This window comes from Giraffa tippelskirchi, chromosome 10, assembly GCF_054371585.1.
Source record: "Giraffa tippelskirchi isolate mGirTip1 chromosome 10, T2T-mGirTip1v1.2.pri, whole genome shotgun sequence".
Classification (NCBI taxonomy): domain Eukaryota; kingdom Metazoa; phylum Chordata; class Mammalia; order Artiodactyla; family Giraffidae; genus Giraffa; species Giraffa tippelskirchi.
Window position 1 is genome coordinate 93,136,443 of NC_137284.1, and position 23,801 is coordinate 93,160,243.

The following is a 23,801-nucleotide window of genomic DNA, read 5'->3' on the forward strand; positions in this document are numbered from 1 at the left end:
GTGCTATGCTATTATTATTTGTTAAAGGTGGGGAAACTGAGGCATAGAGAGGTTGGGCAACTTGCTCAAATTCACATAGCTAATTGATGGCAGACTTCAGATCTGAGATCAGGCAGGCTGGTTCCAAGAACCCCTGTTCATCACTCCCATGCTGCACTGCCTCATTACTGCCCAGCAAGAGGGATGCCTGAGGCTCATCACTGGGGTTTCCTCCTGGAGCAGCACTAAGAAGGAAAGCTCCCAGGAGTCAGGGAGGTGTGACAGCCAAGTTGCAAGGGCAGGCACTCTCTGAGGTCACGTGGCAGCCACGGCTGCTCCCCTGCCATTGGCCCATCTCTGAGCTTGATACCCCTTTGTCCTCATCTGCTGTCATGAGAACTGTAGACCCTTTAAATTTGCTCAGTCTTGTCCAAAACAACCTAAAACCTAAAACCAAACTTATCATGTTTGACCAAAACTCTACAGCTAGATTGCCTGCCATCAAAGAGGCTCCATCAGGGAATTCCCTGGTGGTCCAATGGCTAATGCAGGGAGCATGGGTTTGATTCCTGAACAGGAAATTAGACCCCACATGTTGCAACTAAGAGTTCACATGCCGCAATTAAAGATTACACATAGCACAATTAAAGATCCCACGCAACTAAGGCCTGGCACAGGCAAATAAATAAATATTTTTCTTAAAAGGTGGGGAGGGTGCTCCACCACTCTCAGCCGTGACTCTTGTAATTCTCTCCCCTCCCTGCCCTGGTCTCCTGATACATGAAATAGGGGAAGTTATCCCAACCTACAACCTAGTTGTTGTGATGATTAAATAAAATACTCCACAAAACAGCTTGGCAAGAGCCTGGCACATGAACATTTAATTAATGCTGGTGTTAGTCACTCAGTCATGTCTGACTCTTTGCAATCCATGGACTGTAGCCCACCAGGCTCCTCTGTCTCTGGAATTCTCCAGGCAAGAATACTGGAGTGGGTAGCCATTTCCTTCTCTAGAAGAGGAAACTTAGCAGAGGATGGTTTTGATCCATCAACCTCTGGGTTATGGGCCCAGCACGCTCCTGCTGCACTACTCTGCTGACATTCAACCAACCAAGACATTTCCTTTGACCCAGAATCAAACCAGCAACTTAAGGATGTCCACATTTATCAAGTCTACAGTCCTCTGCTCTACCTGCTGAGCTATCAAAGGATGCTGATAAAGACAACAACAAAAGCAGCTTTTCCATGTATTGGCAGAAACCCAATTCCTCTGGTTCCAAGAGACAACATTTGAGACCCTTACTTGACTGTTCTAGTTTCTTCCTCGAGGATGGAATGAGCCAGTCCCCAGGAGAAGGGCTGTCAATAGGGAACACTATGGTGAAGGGTCTGGAAACGTGGGATTCAGAAGAGGGCTCCAGGCTTAGCTGGAAGCTAGGGGGTAAGTCAGAAAGCAGAGTAGATCATTGTGATGGGGGAGCAGCTCTGATGGGCACTCATTCACTGAACAGTTTTTAACATCTAATGACAATAAAAGCCAGCATTTGCTGGGTGCTCACTCAGCCCCAGACAGTGATCTAAGTAACCCATGGATTAGCTCATGGAATCCTCACAACAACCCCAAGAAGCAGATGCCATCAGTATCCCCACTTTATAGCTAGGGAAATTGAGGCACAGCAAGGTTAAGCCACAGGAAGGCTGGGCTTTAAAGCCAGTCTGGCTCCAGGGTCTAAGCTCTTGACCTCCGTGTTATGCTGCCTCTCACTGCCCAGGTGCCAAGCAGAGAGGCAGGTCATCTCCACTTTTGTGTAGCCTAGGCTGACTCTGCTTGTGGGTAGTGACAGGACTACTGTGATGTCTCTCCCAACTCTCCTCCGTATATGCTTCCTCCACAGCATGAGTTCATTCACATCTGTGACCATCCTCTCCTCTCATAATCAATCCAGATTTATGCAAAGTCAAATACGACACCCACCACCTCCTCCATGAAGTACTCCTTGACTAAACACATCTCACAATGAATGCTTTCCCCCTGACTTTCCACACTACCCTGATCTAGCTCTTTGTTTTCATATCTTGTATTATACTCCAGCTGTTTAACTACGGTGAGACTTATTTATCTAATGATAGTCATGTGGAAACAAAATCGGAGAAAGGGCAAATAATGTTCCCAAGGTCACACAGAAGTCCAGCGATGGAAACTGGATTGGAGCTAAGTGTTCTTCTCAACAGAGAATACTGAAGGCCTCCTTGCCTGGCCCCAATTGTACTAATAACATTTTGGATATTAAGACATAATTAAGACACTGATGAAATTTAGTCCTTGACGTGCAAAGGGCTCTGGGCCTTCTTGGAGCTTCATAGCTAAGCTGGTGGGAGGGATGTGCATGTTGATGTGAGGGGTCAGACTGGCCTCCAAGTAACCTCAGCAGGGACCTCCCACTATGTACCACCGAGGTTCCTGCTAGCCACAGACTAGATTCCAGTGATATATCTCTGGCCTCGGTTCTTGGTGCCCCTCTCACATCTCCAAAACACTTGTGCAGAGCATACTTTTCCATGTATACATACAGTGGGAGAATGTGTGGAAATACACCCCCAAACCCAAAGAGGCTGTTGATATAAATAAATATCATTTCTTATTTTTGCAGATTTATCCTTCTCCTCTTGTTTAGTCTTAGATATGGCCTTGGAAAATTAGAAGGGAGAAAGACTGAAGAAGAGGCAACTTAACAGCAATCCCAGGGAAGTGAGGCATCTTACTCTTAAAGAAGAAAAACTCAAACTTTATACAGGGTAGCTAAGGGACTTGCCTAGGAGCCTACCCCAAATAGTGACAGGTTTTAAAGCTTTCATGCTTTCCATCTCCAGTAGATGGAACCAGGATGTCTCCTGAATGTTTGTCTTCCTGTGAAGAGCAGCTACACACACAGGAGTCCTTTTAGTGCAGTGTCATGGGGTTTATGTAGGAAGGACTCAGGCAAAACAACTCATTCCCCTGACATTGAAGGAAAGATGGTTTTCAGAATGCTGGTTGCCTCCTTGCTAGTTAATATTCGTTTGCAAAATGTAAACACACAAAACAGACCTTCTTTTCTTAACACATGGTTACTATGACTTCTGCATTTGCTTTTAGGTTGTCACCACTGGGATGGAACAATTAGATTTTGAAGCAGGACCACACATATTTGACTTGCAGATTTATGTGAAGGATGCCATGGCTGTCACTGACCTGCAGGTCCTGACAGTCCAGGTGACAGATGTGAATGAACCGCCCGAGTTTCAGGGAAACTTGGCAAAAGGTGAGACACACTGGGGTGTGCAATGCAGTCCAGACAGCAGCATCAGGCGGGACCCTGGGGGATGGAGAAAAACAGAAAAGTAAATAAACAAACAGCTGTTTCTCTGGAAAAGGCAGCTGCTTAATGAACAGGGAATAAATGAAATGTCCTCCAGCCCAGGACTCCCAATAACAACACCCAATAATTTACAAAGCCCTAGCCATCCGTGTCTTGGGCCTCTCCTGATCCTGGGGAGGGAGCTGGAGCTCAGGGACCACAAGTGGATCATTCTGGAGGAATCTGGGCTGAGACCACTTCAGGCTCAGCACTGGGTACCGGCCGCTGACTTCCATGGTTCATCCTCCCCATGGATGCCGACGCCTCCAGGGGACTGTGTATCTGGGATCTGCTATAGAGTAGACACAGTATAGGGGACTGGAGCGTAAGATAACTTCCTGTGTGATCTCCCCTAAACTCTTGGCTTCAAAGACCATGTATACACTGACAACTCCCAAGTCCATCATTATTTTTGTTTGTTTGTTTGTTTGTTTTGGGGGGTTGTTTTCCAGTCATCTTTATTAACCTATCAACATTATATTTTATACAAACTATCTTGAGGTCTACTCATAGGAATCTGCTTTAGTATAGCATGTTAATAATAAAATCAAGTAAGATGGCCAAACTTCAACCTAGCATTCTACTATCCTCTGGACATAGCAAGCTAGAAACTCAATCACATTACACACATGTAAGAGTTGTGCTCCAAGATAATTAGAAAGCTGCCACACCAGCTTCTCCCTTGAACTCTTGACTCAAATAGAAACTGTCTTACCCAACATCTCCACTTGGATGTCTAATCAGTATCTGTGATGTTGTGATTTATAGTAAGAAATATATATTTGGTCTTCTTTTCCTCCTGACACAGAAATCCTAAAACTCTTGGAATTTCCTAAGTAATGAGAGTGATAAAGGTGTCTTTTGTTACATTAATGAGGTAACTTTTGGACCCCACCTAAGGATGGGGGCTGCCCACTAGGGGAAACAACCATGTGATTAGATGGTTGAACAGTGGAGACGGGGGTAGAGGCAGGAGATGGAGTTAAACTGAGCTCCGTCAGCAGTGGCCAATGATTTCATAGTGGCCTATGCAATGAAGCCTCCATAAAAGCCCAAAAGGGGTTCGGAGAGGTTGGTGAATATGTGGAACCTGGGGAGAGTGGGTGCCTGGAGAGGGCGTAGAAACTCTCTGCCCCTTTCTTACACTGTACCCTATGCATCTCTTTCATCTGTCTGATCCTGACTTATATCCTTTCATAATAAATCAACAATCTAGTAAGTAAATGTTTCCTTGAGTTCACTAGAACACACCCCTCTAGCAAAGTATTCCAACCTGAGGAGGAGACTGTGGGAACCTCCAGTCTAGACCTGGTTGGTCAGAAGCAGAGGGGCCCACCTAGGCCTGTGACTGGCATCTGAAGGAGCGGGGGCTGTCTTGTAGGATGGAGCCCTGCACCCGTGAAGCTTGATACTATCTCTGGGTAGACAGTGTCCGAATGAGTTAGATTGTGGGACACCCAGCCAGTTTCAAAGAATTGCTTGGTGGTGTGGAAAGCCCCCTACACACACACACACTGGAACTGGTGCTGGAATCTAAACTGAAATGTGCCCCCAGACCACTTGACTCCCATTCCATCTCCCTCCTCACCGTTATATTTTATTTTTGTTTAGCAGCTAAGTTGTGTTCAACTCTTTGGGACCTCATGGACTGTAGCCCACCAGGCTGCTTCTGTCCATGGGATTGTCTAGGCAAAAATACTGGAGTGGGTAGCCATTTCTACCCCAGGGGATCTACCCAACTCAGGGATCGAACCCGAGTGTCCTGCTTGGCAGGAGGGTTCTTTACCATCTGAGCCACCTGGGAAGCTCCCCTTCCTACTATCTCTGCCCAAATCTGCTTTTCTCATCTTCCCTGTTTCAGTTAATGGCAACTCCATCCTTCTAGTTTTGTGGGCCCAAACCTCACAGTTATGCTTGACTCCCCTCTGTCTTTCACACCCAACATCAAATCCATTAGGAAATCCCACCAGGTTCTAAGTCTATGCAAAACCCAGCCCCTCCCCAGCATCTCCACCATGGCTCACCTGGGTCACGGCAGTGCCCACCTAACTGGCTTCCCTGCCCTGCAGCCAGAGGGATCCTATTAAACATCGAGAGCCAGAGTCTCCTTAAGGCCCTAGAAGATCTGATGAGCCCCTACCAGTCCCCATCTCCTCTCCCACACATCTCTTCACCCACCTATGTATACCCCAGGCACACTCTACACTGGCATCTTTGCATCTACTGTTTCATCTGCCCCTTCCCCTTCTTCTCTATGTCTCCTCCTTTAAGAATCTTGACACTAATGTCAGTGAACCTTCCAGAAGCCCTCTATTTAACATGGCAATCCAACTTACCATACTCCTTTCCCTGATTTTTCCCCATAACATTGCTCACTAACACTCACATATTTTATTCATTTTTTATTATTGAATTGTGATTCTATTCTTTACCAGGTGAGACAACCCCACAACTCCTCTAAGCCTGTTTCCCTGTTTGTAAAGTGGAGATAATTATTACAATATCTACTCTATAGGGCTGTTATGAAGATGAAAGGAGAAAGCATATAAGTCCTCAGCACAGTGTCTCCAAAAGAGTGAGTTAATGTCAAAATTCGTAGTCACGTCTCAGAAAGGTTCTCAGAAAGAAGACACCGGAGCAGAGATGGCAGCCCCTCAGGCAGGGCTGGTGGTACCCAGTGACCCTGCCTGCCCTCCTGCCACCCGCCAAGAACTCTGAAGTAGATGACACCCGTTTCTGGTTCCTTTTCCTGAGCCCCTGTAGCCCTCTCTCTCCCTTTTCACATCTTCTCTGTGTTCCACTATGAGGCCTCTCATTTCAGCGACTTTCTGCTGAGATGCTAACTGCACTTGAAGGGTGACCTTGGTTCAGTTTGAGAGGAAAGGACACACAAAAGTAGCTCTGGAATGGGAGCAGCCTCACATTGGAAATTCGCACCTGGGGTACTTTCCACTTCTCTACCCTTATTACTTCCTTCCCCTAGTCACCCCTCAGCCTGGGAGATACACAAAGACTTGACACCAGCTTGGCCAACCCTAGCTCTTTATTAATCCCTATAAATGGATCCACCCCTACAAGCTGACCAATGGTCTTACTCACAGCCTTTATTATAGCTGTCTTCTTTCCCACAACACCAATACGCTTGGCTCCCTTTGACTGTGAATGGCTGTCCTGGTTTGGGAATTCCTCCTTTGCTTTACCTAATAAAATGTTTCTTATTCCCCTTTGGACACTGGTATAGGTCTAGACCTCTACATAGTGGAAGGAACAAAGCCTGGATTCGTTTACCAGGTGGAGGCCTTCGATCCAGAAGACACAAGTCAAAACCTACCCCTCAATGTAAGTTTCCTTATTAAATGGAAAAGCAGCTTTTCTGTGTGGCCTTTGACACAGGAGCCTGGAGTCTCAGCAGGGCGGGCTGGGAAGCGGCAATGGGAGGAAAGTGCTGTCTACCTCCAGGCACAGAGCACCAGGAGGCTGGAATAGGTGAGGGGTCTCTGGAGACAGACATCCCACATTGGATCCATGGTTCTGTGTGGTCTTGGACAAGTTCTTAACCTCTCTGAGGTTCAATTTCTCCATCTGTAAAATGGAAGAATAATAGAATAACACGTACCACAGTAAGGAGATTATTAATATTAGATAATGCACGGAAAGTCACTTAGCCTGGTGTATCGAAATTGCTCAGCATTTTTTAATTCCAAGGTAATAAAAAAACAGCTATATTATTCTAAAAATAAACACGAAACGTGTACCTCAAAGGCAGGTAATAACACTTCCTTTTCAAGAGATGAGGCCAAACTGCTTGGAGCCAGTTTTAAAAGAAAATTCTAAGAGAATCCCAGGAATTCCAAAGTAAAGGAGGACTTCCACAAAGGAAAGCAGGAGACTTGAGTCCTGATGCGTTGCCTCCCTGCCTCAGAGACAGCTGATCTCTACCTTTTAATCAGTTTCCTTAAGGGGACTGCCAATGGAGCTCTTCTAACCACTCACCCTCACGCCAAGAGGCTTCTCAGTTTATTCCTGAGCAAGGATGCCTCAGCTCCCAGTTCTGCCCACCAGCAGGGCCTTGTGTACCCACTGCAGCCGGGCAGCCCAGGCTGGAGAGGACAAAACCAAAGCTAATGCCACCTGACTAACCTTGGAAAACCTGCCTTACAGAGAAGCGAATACTTGAAATACGACACCTGGGGAACTGGCAATACAAGGAGGCTGTTCTGTGTTCACTGCATGATTTACAGCTTCAGCAAGACTACTTTCTCTAACAGGAAGAAGAGAGCTTTGGGAATGAACTCCAGGTCTGATAGAATATGGTTCTACAGGGTTTGCAACAAAGCTGTTTTAAGGTTATTAGTTTGTTATCATTAGAAGACAATCCTTCTGTCAAAAAAACAACCAACCGACCCAATCATTCATCCAAGATCTATTTGCATGCATAAGTGATTAACATTCAAATTCTTAATGGGTTCCTACTATGTGTTAAGAGCAATACTAGGTGCTTTAATGCACACTTATTAATAACACACTTGTTATATAAGTTACAAATGTGTTTGTCTGAAAGTAACAGAAAATTTAACCTCAGGGGTGAATATGGGATTCGTTTTCTTCCATAAAAGAAGACCAGAGGCAGGCATGCAAGCAGTCCAGGGCTGGCACAGCTGCCACCCTTAGCAATCTAGGTTCTTCCTATTTTTCTGCTGTTCTATCCAGTGCATTCTAGCTTTGTTCTCTTTTTGTTCACCTCCTTATTACAATATGGCTGCTGTACCTCCAGGCTTTACCTCTAAGTTCCAGGCAGGAAGAAAAAGAAAAAACGAAAGCAGGAAGGGATACAGGGTAAACAGGGCAGGCCAACTTAATTTGTCCCTTTTTTTGGTGGAAAAACCAAGACCCTCCTGGAAACCCTACCCAGAGATCTGCTTACTTCTCACTGGCCAGAACCACGTCCTATGCAACTGTTGCTTGGTAGTGACCGGGGAAAAGGGGATTTTTGGATAGAGATTACATCAGCAACCCAAAGCATAGTACCTCACTTCTACATTTGGTTCATCTCAATATTTACCAAGAATCCACTATGTACCAGGCTTCCTATTAACTGCTCTGGAGACAAAGATGGATAAGATACATCTTTGTACCTCAAGAAGTTTATAGGCTAGGTGGGAGACATTCACGCATACAATAAATAATGATAATTCAATAAAATTATTACTATAAAGTTTGTACAAGAGGCAGTGGGGGGCAGAGTGGAAGGAATCTCAGCTGTGAAGAAAAAGATTTATTTTTAAATCTCCATTTTTAAAATTTATCTTCCCAAAATTAGGCAGAGGAACAAGGTCATGGCCACCTCAAATGTATGTCCTAAGTCAGGTCATTACCCTTTTAGATGAAGGGAAAGTAGCCCAGGTTGGAAGCAAATACAACAGGTGCATACATGCTAAATCACTTTAGTCGTGTCTGACTCTGTGACCCTATGAACTGTAGACCTCCAGGCTCCTCTGTCATGGGATTCTCGGGGCAAGAATAATGGAGTAGGTTGCCATGGCCTCCTTCAGGGGATCTTCCCAACCCAGGAGTCGAACCCGCGTCTCCTATATTATAGGCAGATTTATTTATTTATTTATTTATTTACCACTGAGCCACTGTGGAAGCCCAAAACAACAGGTATTGCTCCCTTAAAAGAAAAATGTAATGCCATCCAAAGCTTTCAGAGAGCAGTTGCAGGGGCTTGGAACCAGGTGGCTGCAACTGTGGCTTCTACAGTGAGTTTAGGATTGTTTGGGGATGGGGCACTGCCGCAGAAATTGTTAATGAAGTATTTAACACCTGTGCTGCGACTAACAGCTGCACTGAAAGTCACAGCCAGCCCGCAGGAGCAGTGAACACAATCTAGAAGGAAACTTTCTGAGACTAGCAAAAGGTAATAACAGTCTAGGAAGTAATATGCCATGACCTTTGTATACAGACATTTTATTCTGGCTGCTTGAGGGTACTAAATAACATATTTTGCTTCCTACAAGGAGAAAGGAGATGGGTTAATTTCCTATTGACCAAACCTGTGCTTCTCAACCTTGGCAGTAAATTGAAACCACCAGAGGAACTTTCAAAAGCACAGAGATCTGGGTCCCACCCCTGAGGAGTCTTATGTGATTCATCTTGGGTGTGGCCCCAGGCATCGGGTTTTCTAACCCTGATCCTCCACCCTGAGTGAGCTCTTGCAAACCCAGGGTTAAGAACTGCTGATTTTTTTTTTTAATTGAAATATATAGTTGATGTACAATAGTATATGTTACAGGTGTCCAATATAGTGAATCACAATTTTTAAAGGTTATACTCCATTTAGAGGTATTATAAAATATCAGCTATATTCTCCGTGTTGTACAATACATCCTTGTAGCTTATTTAATATCTAATAGTTGTACCTCTTAAGCCCCTCCCCCTATATTGCCCCTCCCCACTTTCCTCTTCCCACTGGTAACCACTAGTTTGTTCTCTATGTCTGTGAGTCGGCTTCTTTTTTGTTATACTCACTAGTTTGTTGTAATTTTTTGATTCCACATATAAGTGATATTATCCAATATGAGTCTTTCTCTGTCTGACCTAGTTCACCGCTTTAAGATACTATTTCCCACACTTCCCAGGTCTCTCCCTTGGAGTTTTGGACTCTGTGGGTCTGGGATGGGCCTGGGAATCTGCATATTTTCCAGATACCTTGCGTGACTGGTCTGGTCGGAAAGGCTGGCAACAATGAGTATTTCTCAGACAGTGTTTGCAGCCCTACATGCAGACATACTTAGGATGCTTCAAAACAGGCAGATTCCCAGCCTCTGTTGGAATGCTGAATTGGAACACAAACTTCCCAGGTGATTTTGATACCTTCTGCCCTTTGAGGACCACTGGCCTGAGTAAACAAGCACAGACTTAAAGAAAATACCAGCACATGTGCAGGAAGCTGCCTGGGCTTGGTGTGTACCTTTCATCTTACCTGGTGGGTTCCAGGATCCAGGAGTCACCTTGCTGGTGGCAGCAACTAGAGGAGGAAGGATGAATAAAAAGCTAGTTCTAGGGCAGCTCCAGAACCCCCAACCCCAAGGGTGGAGATTTACAACAAATCTCCACCCTTAGCCAACTTAATGAAGTGAAACTGTGTCCGTCACAGACTGTGCAAAATTGAGGCTAATAGAAAAACCACTGTATTTGCTCCCTTCCTTTTACTTATGTATTTTTAAATTTTAAATTTATTTTTTATTTTTAATTAATTTTGATTGGAGTAGAGTTGCTTTACAGTGTTGTGTTAGTTTCTATTGTTAAGCAAAATGAATCAGCTATACATACACATATATCCTCTCTTTTCTGGATTTCCTTCCCCTTTAGGTCACCACGGCACATTAGGAAGAGTTCCCTGGGTTATACAGTAGGTTCTCACTAGGTATCCATTTTATACATAATATCAATAGTGTATATATGTCAACCCCAATCACTGAAGCGTTTTAGCATCCACGCACATCAATCCCAATCTCCCAATTCCTCCCACACCACCTCTCCCCCTTGTCATCCATACATTTACTTTCTACATCTGTATCTCTATTTCTGCTTTGCAAATCAGGCCTCCCAAGTGGCTCAGTGGTAAAGAATCCACCTGCCAATGCAGGAGATGCAAAAGACATGGGTTTGATCCCTGGGTTGGGAAGATCCCCTGGAGGAGGAAATGGCAACCCACTACAGTATTCTTGCCTGGATAATCTCATGGACAGAGGAGCCTGGCGGGCTACAATCCATAGGGTCGCAAAGAGCTAGGTACTACTGAGCATGCACACACATACCATTTTTCTAAATTCCACATATATGCATTAATATATATTTGTTTTTCTCTTTCTGACTTCACTCTGCATAATATTCTATAGTGAAGTGAAGTCGCTCAGTCGTGTCCAACTCTTTGCCACCCCATGGACTGTAGCCTACCAGGCTTCTCCGTCCATGGGATTTTCCAGGGAAGAGTACTGGAGTGGGTTGCCATTTCCTTCTCCATGGGATCTTCCTGACCCAGGGATTGAACCTGGGTCTCCCGCATTGTAGGCAGACGCTTTACCCTCTGAGCCACCAGGGAAGCCCTGTAACACTCTATAGGTGTATCCATATCTCTACAAATAACTCAATTTCGTTCCTTTTTATGGCTAAGTACTATTCCACTGTACTACATCTTCTTTATTCTTTGTGTTATTCTTTGTTGATGGATGTTTAGGTTGCTTCCATGTCCTGGCTCTTGGAAATAGTGCTGCAGTGAACATGGAGGTGCATGCGTCTTTTTGAATTATGGTTTTCTCTGGGTATAGGCCTAGTAGTGGGATTGCTGGGTCATATGGTGGTTCTTGCTCCCTCTGTTTTAAAGAAAGTTTTAAAGCATATAGTTGCACATTGTTTGGACCTGCACTGCCCAATAGAGCTGGACTGTGAGCCAGAAATGAGTGCTATGTGTTTAAATGTCCTAGTAGCCCAATGAAACAGGTGAAATAATACAAGTGAAATTCATTTTAGTGTAGCTGACCTCAATATATCCAAACTATTATCCTTTCAACATATAACCAACACAAAAATGATTCATGAGATATTTCACACCCTTCTTTCATAATATGTCTTCAGACTCGTGTATTTTACACTTACAGCTCATTTTCTTTGGACCAGCCAGAGTGCAAATGCTGTGTGATCACAGGTGTCTGTGGTTGGTGGCTTCTGTGCTGGATGGTGTGGCTGAGACCCAGTACTTGGTCCCCTGCCCATGCACCTTTTGTATTGTGATGGGTGCAGGTGGAGCAGGCTCAGAGGCAAGCATCAGGACACAAAGACATGCAGAATGGTCCCTATGTGGATAATTATATTCATTGGCATTTCTTCCTGCCCTTTCTCCACCTCCTGAAGGAGGCTCTATGTGCCCCATTCCCTCCCACCCAACTCCCACACTCCCTGCCCCCTGCTGCTTGGAAATGGCCACCGTGACTGTAGCAAAGCCTCCTCAGAGACTCAAAGAACCTTAATCAGTTTCACAGCTGGAGGCAAAGTGATCTAGTGCAGCAATTCCTCCATTAAGGGGCTTTCTCTTGGCCTTTCCATTAGGGAAGGACTTCTGCATAAAGTGAAATGTGCTTTGTCTTCACCAGGGCAGACAAAGGATGAAATCAAAAGAGCCATAACCTTGCTACCAGCTGGGCTACCAGGAGAGGCAACAGGGGAGGCAGTTCTCTCTCCACTTCCATCTCGCTCATAGCTCTGAAAAGTGGTAGCAACTTTTGTCAGATGCCTGCCGGTCCCACTGGATGGGACTATTAAGATGCCTTGAGCAGCATTCTATTTCCTGATGAGGGAAGGAACTGAGGCCCTTGCCGGGGCTAGGTAATACCAGTGAGAACAAAGGGATCCTGCTCATCCCCTTCTACCCCTTTCTGGCAAATTGTCCTTGGTGTCCTGTCCCTTTCTTTCATGAGCGACAGCGCCCTTCCTGTTCCCCCAGGGACGTCCACCCCCACAACAGGTACACACACACATACATCCCATTCACTGCCCCCCAGGCATCTGCCTAACTCAGAAGTCACCACGGGAAGTCTTTGCAAAATGCTTTACACCTCAGGTTCTTGTGAGACTGCTCAAGAAAGGAAAAAGCAGTGCTATTGGATACTTCCTACTCCAAATACACCACTACTGATGACTATTCATACATCAGGAGAGATACTTCCTTGAAGAGAAGGGGATTGTTGTCCTTATGATTAGTGAAGTCTGAATCAAAGACCAGGACCCAGGGCTAATTAGGAAAAAAGACTGACAGAAGAAAGGAAGGTTTGCAGCTTCCTCAGTAAAGGATGGTATATCTATAGCATTTTGCATTAATACATGTGGCTCACCTTAAAAACAAATATTTGTCTATAACCCACCTAGCTCACCCTCATGATAATACATATACAAGCCGAGTCCAGCTGAGTTAAGGGCTTGAACTGGGTTGTTTGTTTTTTATGATACTTGTTCTTTTCTCCTAGGTACCCTTACCTTCCACTCTCATCCCCCACCTCCCACCTCTGAGCTGGTTTGGGGAGGAAGGGTGAAAAGAAAAGAATGGGGCTTTTATAAAATATCCAGCTTACACTGAAAAATAATTGGACTGTGATGTCGTATTTACAACTTTCCCCGGCTCAGTAGGAAGATGCTGCTGTGTCTGGACCTTCTGGGTGGGCTTGGAGGCATGCTCTCAGTGGCTGGTGAAGTTACTGGTGCTCTTTGGACTTGGAAGGAATAAGGGTCCTTCTTTCTCTCTGGAAACTTGGCCCCTGGAAACTGCCTGCTGTGTTCCTATGAGCTGAGAGGCTGAATTCTTGTTGCTTGATTCCACCGCAGGCCTGGAAGCAACCGAGGGCTGCAAACCAGCACAGGTTGAATCATTATTCACCCATGACGTCAAGTGCAGCGGGGGAGCCAGCCCGGAGGTGGCGCATCCTCCCAGGGGAGCCTGACATTTCAGGAAACTGGGCCAGCTCTCTCACATCCTCCTTCCTCCTCGAACTGGTGGCACAATAAAGGATGAATGGGGCAGGAAGCCTGCTCAACGTCCTCCACCCTGAAGCTCTGTGTCCATGAGCAAAACGCTGCTGCCAAGGGGCTGCAAATAGAGAAACCTGGGGTGGCGGTAAAGGAATATTCCCTGCAGGGAGGCTAGAGAGCTTGTCTGACAAGCGTTTGTTCACCGAATTGATCTGATTACTCAGGACTTTTCTTAGCCAGTGCTGGAGCAGAGAGAGGCTGCCGCTGCTTTTCATTCTATTTAATTTCTGTTTTCCAAGAATGAATATCAAGGGAGCAGCTTTGATTAAACAAGCCTTTAAAAAGGGGAGAGAATGCCAGGTTTTACAGAAAGCTTTGCTGAGTCGTTGGCAAATGGCCACATGACACAATATTTTTAGTCTATGGATATCATCTCCTTTCTAAGTACAAAACTGTTATTCCCATTAACACAAGCTCGTAAGTTCAGGGATAAAAGAAATTAGCCTGGCTCTAAAAGAAAAAAAATCAGGATTCCAGGAAATCAGCCTCTTAATAAAATTTAAAAGAAATTCCCCACGTTCTAATTCTCTAGCTCTCTACCTTTTCTGTCGCTGTTGATCTTTTTCTTCCTTGCTGAGATAGGAGGCATAACTGGAGATTTCATACCCCAGTCTAGTATTACCAAATCGAAACAGAATTTTTTTTTTATAAAGGCTGGCAAGATTGTTGTTGTTGTCCTTTTGTTTTGTTAAGATTCTTTAAGGTGGGAATGCTGATCTCAGATGGGAAAAGGCTAGAATAAAGTCCCAATATTTAACCAATATTTATTGAGCATCTACTAGGTGTTACGCACAGGGATAGAGCAGTGAATAAAATGAAGCCCTTTCCCTCGTGGATCCCACATTCTAACTGGACAGTAGTAGTTAGCATACATGGAGGGCTTATCATGGCTGGGCACTATTCTAGAACTTTACGTAATCACTCCATGGGTCATGCCTTAGTATTCCTCTTTGTTGCACAAGTTCTCACATCTGGAAAGTGGTAGAACCAGGATTCAGATTCAGCAGTCTGGCTCCAGTCTGGATCCAGAGCCACTTCATGACTCAACAGCTCTGACCTGTGACTCACGTTCCAGACGGATCTAAGAGTCTTCTCTCTGTGTCCCATCATATCCTACATTTATCTCTCCTAGAGCACCTGGCCCAAATCTTCTTTGTATGTTCCTTTGGTTGACCATCATCTTCAGCAGGGCAGGGCTGTCTGTCACCTCTGCATCCCAAGACTTTGACTGTCTGGAAAACAACCAGATCTGGGGACCTATCTTGTAGAGCATTTAAAAATTAAAAAAATAATAAAATAAAATAAATAAAACACATGCGAAAAGGCCAACCGATTCAGATGCCAGGCTCTGAACCCTACCATTCCAGCACCTTCAACTTGCACCTCTGATATGTGGATACGTGAGGATTCTCCGCAGGAAAGGCTCTGCTCACAGGGCCAGAACTGCTCCACATGCTGCCAGCTGCAGCCCCCGCCAGTCAATCGGTGGGGGGCATGGGATAAGCATCACATCTTTGAGTGCTGCCAAGGTGTTCACACAATTTGGAGAGGAAGTGTGGTGGGAGCTGGGAGAAGGGCAGTCCTTGGCATTGCCCGAATATTTCCTCTTAACAATGGGTTGGAAGCACTTAAGTAACCTGCAAGGAAGGCTTCATAAAACAAGCCGTTACAGTAGAATGTTGTATCATCATTAACCAACCAGGGTGTAAAATAAGACAAGAATATGGGCAAATGCTCAAGCTCTAAATAAAAAGAACAAAATATTATGATTTTGGTTAGAACATCATCTCAATTTTTTTTGGAGAGTGTATGTTTACATAGAAAAGAACAGAAGGCTATTCATGAAAATGATGAGATTTTATAGGTGATTAATATTTTCTTTTTTAAACTTTTCTGTCTTTCTCAATTTTTGTGTTAAAAATACGTTCATTACAGCTAGAAAATGTTATTAAATAATAAACGGAAAGTAAACACTTAAAAATGGTTTAAAAATCTTATATTGGCCCCAAAGGAGAGCTTTCATCTCTTTTCTGTGCATTCTCTCTTCTCTACGGGGAGCTCAGCTGCAATCACAACACAGCAAATTGCTGGGTTGGAAAGCTTGGCTAGCGTTTCCTTTGATTCTAGACTTCAGGGGCTGTGACTCTGGTCACAAAACCTCCATTTCTGATCTGACCAGGGATCATTCCTCATCCTAGTAGCAAATAATGACACCTTCTACCCTTAAAGCCCTTTGGAACAAATGGGTATAAATATGCAAGCCTCACATGTTGCTGCAGCCCTCTCCATTACACAGTGTGCATTTGATTTAATCCTTACTCATCCCTAAATTACAGACAAGGAATGGAATTGTCCCAGGTCCTGAGGTGAGATCCAGAACTTGGACTCAGCTCTTCTGATCCTGGGCCTTCGCCCACTTCTTGACTCCATAATGGGAGCAAGGAAGGGACTCCATGATCCTGATGAGCACCCATGGATGGACAGGGTGGGCCTCCTATGGGCTAGCCCTTAGTAGGATGAACAAATAACCCTGTGTCCCTATCAGAGCAAGTGGTGCTGGGCAGGGGGTCCCTCAGAAGAGCTGGCCCAAGCACTGGGAACCAAGGAGGACAGGCTCTCAAGTCCCCAACTTGTACAAAGACTTGACCAGTTGCCACAGCCCTGCAATCAAATGTTAAAGAGTCCAAGCTAGCTTCCAACTTGGATGCCAGTACCTGCTAAGGTTATTTTCTCTCGCACTTGTCTCTTCCCTTTTCCCTGCCATCATTTTAATGAACAATGCTTGTGAACATTTTCGTACCACATCATGTCCCAAGTTCTTTTAAGGGAAGAGACTGAATCATATTTGCTTTGTTATTGTTGTTCAGTCGCTAAGTCAAGTCTGACTCTTTGTAACCCCATGGACTGCAGAATGCCAGGCTCCCCTGTCCTCCACCATCTCCCAGAGTTTGCTCAAATTCATGTCCATTGAGTGGGTGATGCTATCTAACCATCTCATTCTCTGCCGTCCCCTCTTCTCCTTTTGCCTGCAATCTTTCCCAGCATTAAGGTCTTTTCCAATGAATCAGCTCTTCACATCAGGTAGCCAAAGTATTGGAGCTTCAGCATCAGTCCTTCCAGTGAATATTAGGGTTGATTTCCTTTAGGACTGTCCTATTTCCTAATGCATGGGAGCTGTGTCGAAACAGTGTTGATTAAAGCCAAGACATTGAATCAAAGCCAGAAGTGAGAATATGGTGGTGGGGATAAGGATGTTGGACTCAGAAGCAGGGGGCTGTTTATGTGCATTTTCTGTAACTGAAGTAGGATCCAGTGACCAGCTTCTCAGGGTACTGCCAATCAGGGTCAAAGGCTCAGACCAACTGATTCAGAGTTTTCTTGAATCAAGAACCATTAAGCCAGAGAACTGCCCATTTGGGCTTTCATCCTGTTTCATCAAAAAGGTTCCATGGGCCATGAATATAAAATGGGAAGTGAACAACCTCACTTCCTGGGAAAAGCTGCATAGGTGTACTTAGTTATACTTTTTCCCTTGTTTTTTTTAGTATCTCCTGATTTCCCCTTCAAAGAGTTTCAGAATGTCTGCTAATGGGACCCTCTTCTCCACAACAGAATTTGACTTTGAAGCAGGACACAGCAGGTAGCCTTTGCCAATGACCTTACTTGAAGTACCTTTTATCTGAGGGTCCAAGAGCAGGCCTGGTGCAGCCAGGGAAGCCCCGAGTGATTTGTGGCCTTGCTGCCAGGTTCAGAGGGTAGTGAGCTTCAAAGAGGGATCAGAAGCAAGGCCATTATCCAGAAGGCCTCCTTCCCTGTCCAAAATCCTCCTCTCTGGACTACAGGGATGAAGGTGTGGGAGGGGGCCCCTGGGGCATCTGGAGGATTGCCTTGGATGCCCCTCTGGCTCCAGGGAGGCAGCAATCGGAGCTGTCCACTGACATAGGGCAAAATGGTGGAGGCAAGCAGGCCTCTGAGGAAGGAGGTGAGGAGAGGCCAGGGTTCAAGGATGAAAACACAGAGGTCTTGGGGTCAACCATGTTTGCCTCTGGGCTCTGCACCAGCTGTGAAAAGCAGGGCTAGTTCCTTAATCTACGGCAGCCTTGGTTTCCTTACGTAGGTGTACTAGGCACTTTGCTGGGATGTCGTGAGGAAGGATGAGAACAGAGTGTGCAATGTGGTGACTGTGAGATGGCGGCCATGGATAATAACTGTACGATGAGAAATGGAAGGGTCTTAGAGATGAGGAAAGAAGGGTGTACATAGCAGATCTAACTCTGCAGGGGCATATGGAGAGGGGGTGGCCAGAAAGGGGAAAAACACTTTCCCCACTCCCCCCACCTCATTTGTGGTAGTGTCAGCAAAGCTTGACTCCCTCCCTGACTTGGGCTCTTTCCTGACAGTTATCATCTCATTGTGGAAGTGAGAGATAGTCAAGGACTCAGAGCATCCACGGAGCTGCACGTGAACATCGTGAACATCAATGATGAGATCCCACGCTTCACCAGGTAGGCCTCGGGGCATGGGGAGGGGTCTCAAGTGGCCGAGTCTCTTCAGATTCATTTCATCCCAGGCGGAGGGTTGTCCCTGCTCTGCCTGGAGGAGAGGTAAGAGGCTCCAGACCACCAGGGTCCTTTACCTGGGCCTCTGGACTTCTACCTTCCCCCTCAGCTCCCCCTGCCTCCACAGCCCACAGACACGTGCACCATGGGATTCTGAGTATGTTGGGGAGGGGGTGGGGGCCACACACTTGGCCTTGTGCAAGGCCTGCCAATGGGCACATGGAGAAGGTAAATATGAGGTACTCATAGGATAAAGCACTCACTGTTAGTAAGAGCACAGTCCTAGAGAACGTCATCAGTCCAGACACTTTCCCTCCTCTTGGGATATCATTGTCTGCTCTTGGGATATCATTGTCTCTGACTGAGGGAAGGGCTGTTTTGATGATGCCTAAGGGATCTGCTCACTGCTGGGTGCTCTGAGTTTCTTCCTGCTGTGGTGGATCCAGGACATGTGTCCGGCAGCTCCTCCATCCAGTTTACATGAGGAAGTGAATCTGGTGGAGACAGCCTGTGGGAGTGTGCCCAGCAGTAGCGTAGGCACAAAAGGGAGACCAGAGCCTGTCACCCATAGGAGGATTTAGGAGAGGGAGGTGGGATTCTGAACTAGTATATGACTCTGCAAACAGCCTGACTTACTGGTTACAAAATTCTGCCTGCCCTAGTTTCTGAGCCAGGCTCAGAAACCACCATAAGGAAACTGGCAAAATGCCCTGCCTTGGTTCACTGTATTCATGGAATAAATTCAGCTCAGGATATCCCACCAACAAAAAGCCACTGGGCCCCAGAACTATGCAGAATGCTTGCAAAGTATTCTGAGAGTGAGGTATTAAAGCCACTCACAGGCTAACTGAGTGCCTTTTGGCAAAACACACCACAGTTGTGAAACTTCTGGATGTTATCACAGTCTACAGCCCAGAAGCTGGGTGTCAATGTGAAGGGAACAGCAGCAGAGATACTCCCATGAAATACTTCCCATCCATGCCTGTTGCCAGGTTAAGCTCAGAAGGATGACACAGTACATTCCTGCTGACAGGCTCCTGCAGGAGCACAGTACAGGCAGCTTATAAATGGTTGTGACATCCCAGCCTGGATTCAGACTCAAGTACTGGCCAACATGGCAATGCGGATTCATCGGTGATCCCCAGAGGAAGGTGATGGTGGTGGGGCTGGAGCTGACATGTTCTGTGATTCCCTTCCCAGTCTGTGAGGTGGGAAAGCAGACTATCAAGTTCACCCATGGGGCAGAACTTGTAGGCCACCTGGTTTGAACTATGTCTTTCAAAATAAAGCAGTTCGCCTCTGCAGAAAGAGAACATGACCTTGGCTGTTTGTTGAGGCCCCCAGAGATGGCTCTGGAACTCTGGTTCTCACTTTCAGTTTGAGAGATGAACCTGTTAGGCTCCATCCCAGACAGGAAGCATGAACTATGTGACTGTCTAAATATTTTTTTGAAAAAATAGTCGACTTTCTTTCAGAGTATTCCCCTGGATGTTGGTAGGGATGGGTCTGCAAGAGCTTGTGATCTAGAAGGACTGGGGGCAGGGTGACTGCTCAGTTAGAGCCAACCTAGTCCCTCAGCCATCTGCTCCTTCAACAGGTTTGCTCAGTTTCAGACTAGGTACTGACTTTGAGGGTTTCCTGGTTCCCTTGAACCATGATACTTCTTTTCCCCCAAATCAGTACTAGGACTAAACATTTGTTGTTGTTCAGTCACTCAGTCATATCCAACTCTTTGTGACTCCATGGGCTGTAGCACACCAGGCTTCCCTGTCCTTCACTGTCTCCCTGAGTTTGCTCAAACTCATGTCCATTCAGTTGATGATGCCATCCACCCATCTCATCCTTTGCCGCCCCCTTCTCCTCCTACCCTCAATCTTTCCCAGCATCAGGGTCTTTTCCAATGAGTCAGCTCTTCACCTTAGGTGGTCAAAGTGTTGGAGCTTCAGCTTCAGCAGCAGTCCTTCCAATGAATGTTCAGTGTTGATTTCCTTTAGGATTGACTGGTTTGATCTCCTTGCTGTCCAAGGAACTTTCAAGAGTCTTCTTCAGCACCACAGTTCAAAGGCATCAATTCTTTGGTGCTGAGCCTTCTTTATGGTCCAACTCTCATATCCGTTCATGACTACTGGAAACTTGGGACTAAACGTAAGTTATTTAGTTCAGCATTAACACAATTAATTCCTCAAATGGACTTGAGTAGACCGAGTTTGAGTATGAAGTAGAAGTGCAAAATGTGGAAGCAACTCTTGTCTCTTGACTATTTGTTAAGGTTCTGCAATGAACACAATCAATGCAAGTACTATTTCTGTTTTTGAAAATGTCTCACCATTGTATTCCTGGATGGTGACAAATGTCTCAGTATTTCCTGGACTCGCGACATGCACTCCAGGATGCTGCCATTATGAAAGCTGGGCAGCTGAGTATAAGAGTACCTGACTTAGATTCACCATCTACATCGCAGGCAGAGTGCTCTATATTTTTACAGAGATCCTTGTTTTAGAGTTGGGCAGGGGGGGTTCTTTCTCTTTTTGCCCACCCCTTTTGCATTCAGTCACAGTCCTTTTCAACCTGGTGCCAGATAGTGTAGACACACTTCAGAGGCTTAACAGACACCATCTCAGGTCATCCCGGATTCACAGCATTTCCCCTGAGTGTGGCCATAGGCCCAGGCTCTGGTGAGTCAGTGTCATGGAGAGAAGAGTATGAGGAGAGGTAATATCAGAGCTTCCCCTCTCTGGGAACTGCCAGGGTCCTGGTTTCAGCGCATTTGAACAGATCTCTACTATGGTCTCAGGGTGACACTTCTAAGTAAGTGATATTTTATACACACTTGGGCCTTGGATCCTCAAGCCAAATAAACCACAGATTTTATCTTCTGCCAGGCTCAATATCAAGGTAACCCCAAATTACCAACTTACCCACCTTCCTCAGACTTCCACTGCCTTGCAACAAGACAGATAGGTTTGAAGTTTTAACTGCACAACTTGGTAATTGAATAATTAGCACCCCTGGGAAGCCCAATTCCTTACACAGGTAGTCTTTCTCAAACTTTAAAGTGCATACACATTCCCTGGGCATCTTTGAAAATGTGGATCCTAATTCAGTGGTCTGGAGGGGCTGGAGGTCTGTCTGCAGACCCCTAATCCTCAGGAAGCTGGTTAGAAAGGGAAGGCAGGAACCACATTTGGGGTAGCAAGGGTGAGGCTGTGAAGGTAACATGGTTGTCTATCTCTTTGTTGGAAGTTAGCAGAACCCCCTCAACGTAGCATCCCTCCAAAAAGATCCAACATGTTAGAAATAGGGGCTCTCACACAGTAGAATAAGGACTTAGTGCAGCCTGAGAAGCCAGAGCCAAATCCCTCTCCCCTCTGTCTCTGCTGTTGGTTCCTGTCACCCCTGCTTCCATGGCCACACCAACTTTGTCCATCCCTGGATTCCAGTGGGTGGCAGTTTCCCTGAGAACGAGCTGTGACCAGCCAATAAATGGATGAACGGTGGCTTCTGTGGGACCACCAGTGGTGAGAGGTCCAGAGCCCTGGGGTGGTCTCTTGGCCTGAACAAGATTACTGTCCCCAACAGTGTAGTGAGCCTTCAGAGGGTCACCCCACAAGTGAGGGCAGGCCCAGGATCCGGGGAGGAGCCTGGCTGGGGAGGGCCTGCCTCTGATTCCCCCAGAGATCCCCTCCCCTTTCTCCTCCCTCTGGCCCTGCAGATGATGGCAGGAAACCACAGAGGCATTCAGAGCTCATGAAATGAATTCAATCCTTTAGATACGGGATATAGTATTCCCCTCTTAAAGAAGCTCCCGCGTGGGAAAACCCAAATTTAGGAGACCAGGAAATTAGAGATGACTATTTGCCCCACAGAAGTGATTTTCCCTCCACAAAAGGACTTTGTGCAGAGTTATTTTAAACAATAAGCCTCCCTTGGTACATGCAAAATTACTCAATTACCAAGTTGTGCAGTTAAAACTTCAAACCTATCTGTCTTGTTGCAAGGCAGTGGAAGTCTGAGGAAGGTGGGTAAGTTGGTAATTTGGGGTTACCTTGTAAGAAGTCATCCTTGGAGGGCAGTGTGCTGACATTGGCTTCTGGCGGGGGGCTCATTTTCTCCCTTCAGAGAACTGACCTCATGGTTAACACAACTTGGACAAGCATACATGTTCTGTGTGTGAATTCTGCCTCCTCAGCCTAAAAAAAAAAAGAACTAAAAAGTGAGCAGAGGCACTAAAACAAAGAAGGTTCGCAATTTATTGTGAACCTCTAGCAGCAGCTATGGGATGGGTGTCAGGAAACCATAGCTCTGGATATTGTGTCCAGAGGGATTTTCAAAAGAATTTAGGGGACTTCTGCACACATACTGGGAGAAGAGAAGACAGCTGGACAGGCCAACAATCTTTATTTTAAAAGACGTGAATGCTGAGACTGATCTGAAATGGCATCAGGCCTGCGTGGAGGCAGGGACCGAAGCCGATATAAATTGTTGTCGTCACAGCGTGGTGACTTCTTTGCATCCACAGGGACGTGATCTTTGGAAACACAAAAGGCAGTCACCCCTCTTTTCAGCTGCTGAGTTCTCCTTCCCAAACACTGTTGATGCAATTTCAACAGCTCAGTTCTATATTTAGCTTGAACCAAAATACCCACCTCCCAGACTCCACCCTCCTGTGCCCCTGAAAATTAGCTATGTCTGCTGAAATTCTGTTCCAGCCTGACGCACATGTACACGATTCCAGAGGAGCTGAGTCCAGGAATCATTGTGGCCCATATCACAGCGGAGGACCCTGATGATAGAGGTTTTACCAGCTTCCTTCTCTACAGCATCACTACTGTCAACAGCTATTTCATGATCAATCAGTGTAAGTCAAACACATACATCCTTGTGCCTTCTTTAATTCAGCCATTTGGCTTGTTTTACAAATATTTTCTCTTTTGGTCTGGGGCATGCCTTTATATCTATAGACTATTGTGAGTTATTGGAATAATAGGTATATTTTTTTGGCTGCACCTCATGGCTTGCTGGATCTTAGTTCCCTGACCAGGGATTGAACCCAGGCCCTCAGCAGTGAAAGCTCAGAGTCCTAACCACTGGGCCAGCGGGGAATTTCCTATAATAGGTGTACTAAAAGCAGCTGGCCTAGGGGTTGGGGTCACTGAAGAGGGTCCTGTGCGACAGCTGTATCACTACTTACCCTTTGAGGCAGGTGGGTATCTAGGGGCAAATGAGTTCACTATCGTGAGGGTACCCTGAAGCCTCCTAAACAGAGAACCCAGACTAGCACTGT

General features: G+C 45.8%; 1 protein-coding gene across 1 annotated transcript in view; it reads left to right on the forward strand.

The window, feature by feature from the left end:
* The first annotated feature begins 3,115 nt into the window (after window positions 1-3,115).
* Window positions 3,116-23,801, forward strand: part of CDHR3 (cadherin related family member 3) — a 45,761-nt gene continuing 25,075 nt past the window's right edge. The window contains exons 1-5 of the mRNA XM_081535907.1: window positions 3,116-3,281; window positions 6,619-6,716; window positions 17,504-17,598; window positions 18,359-18,463; window positions 23,227-23,375. Coding sequence (XP_081392033.1) covers window positions 3,131-3,281; window positions 6,619-6,716; window positions 17,504-17,598; window positions 18,359-18,463; window positions 23,227-23,375 — 598 coding nt within the window. The 5' untranslated portion in view covers window positions 3,116-3,130. The remainder of the gene's footprint in view (window positions 3,282-6,618; window positions 6,717-17,503; window positions 17,599-18,358; window positions 18,464-23,226; window positions 23,376-23,801) is intronic.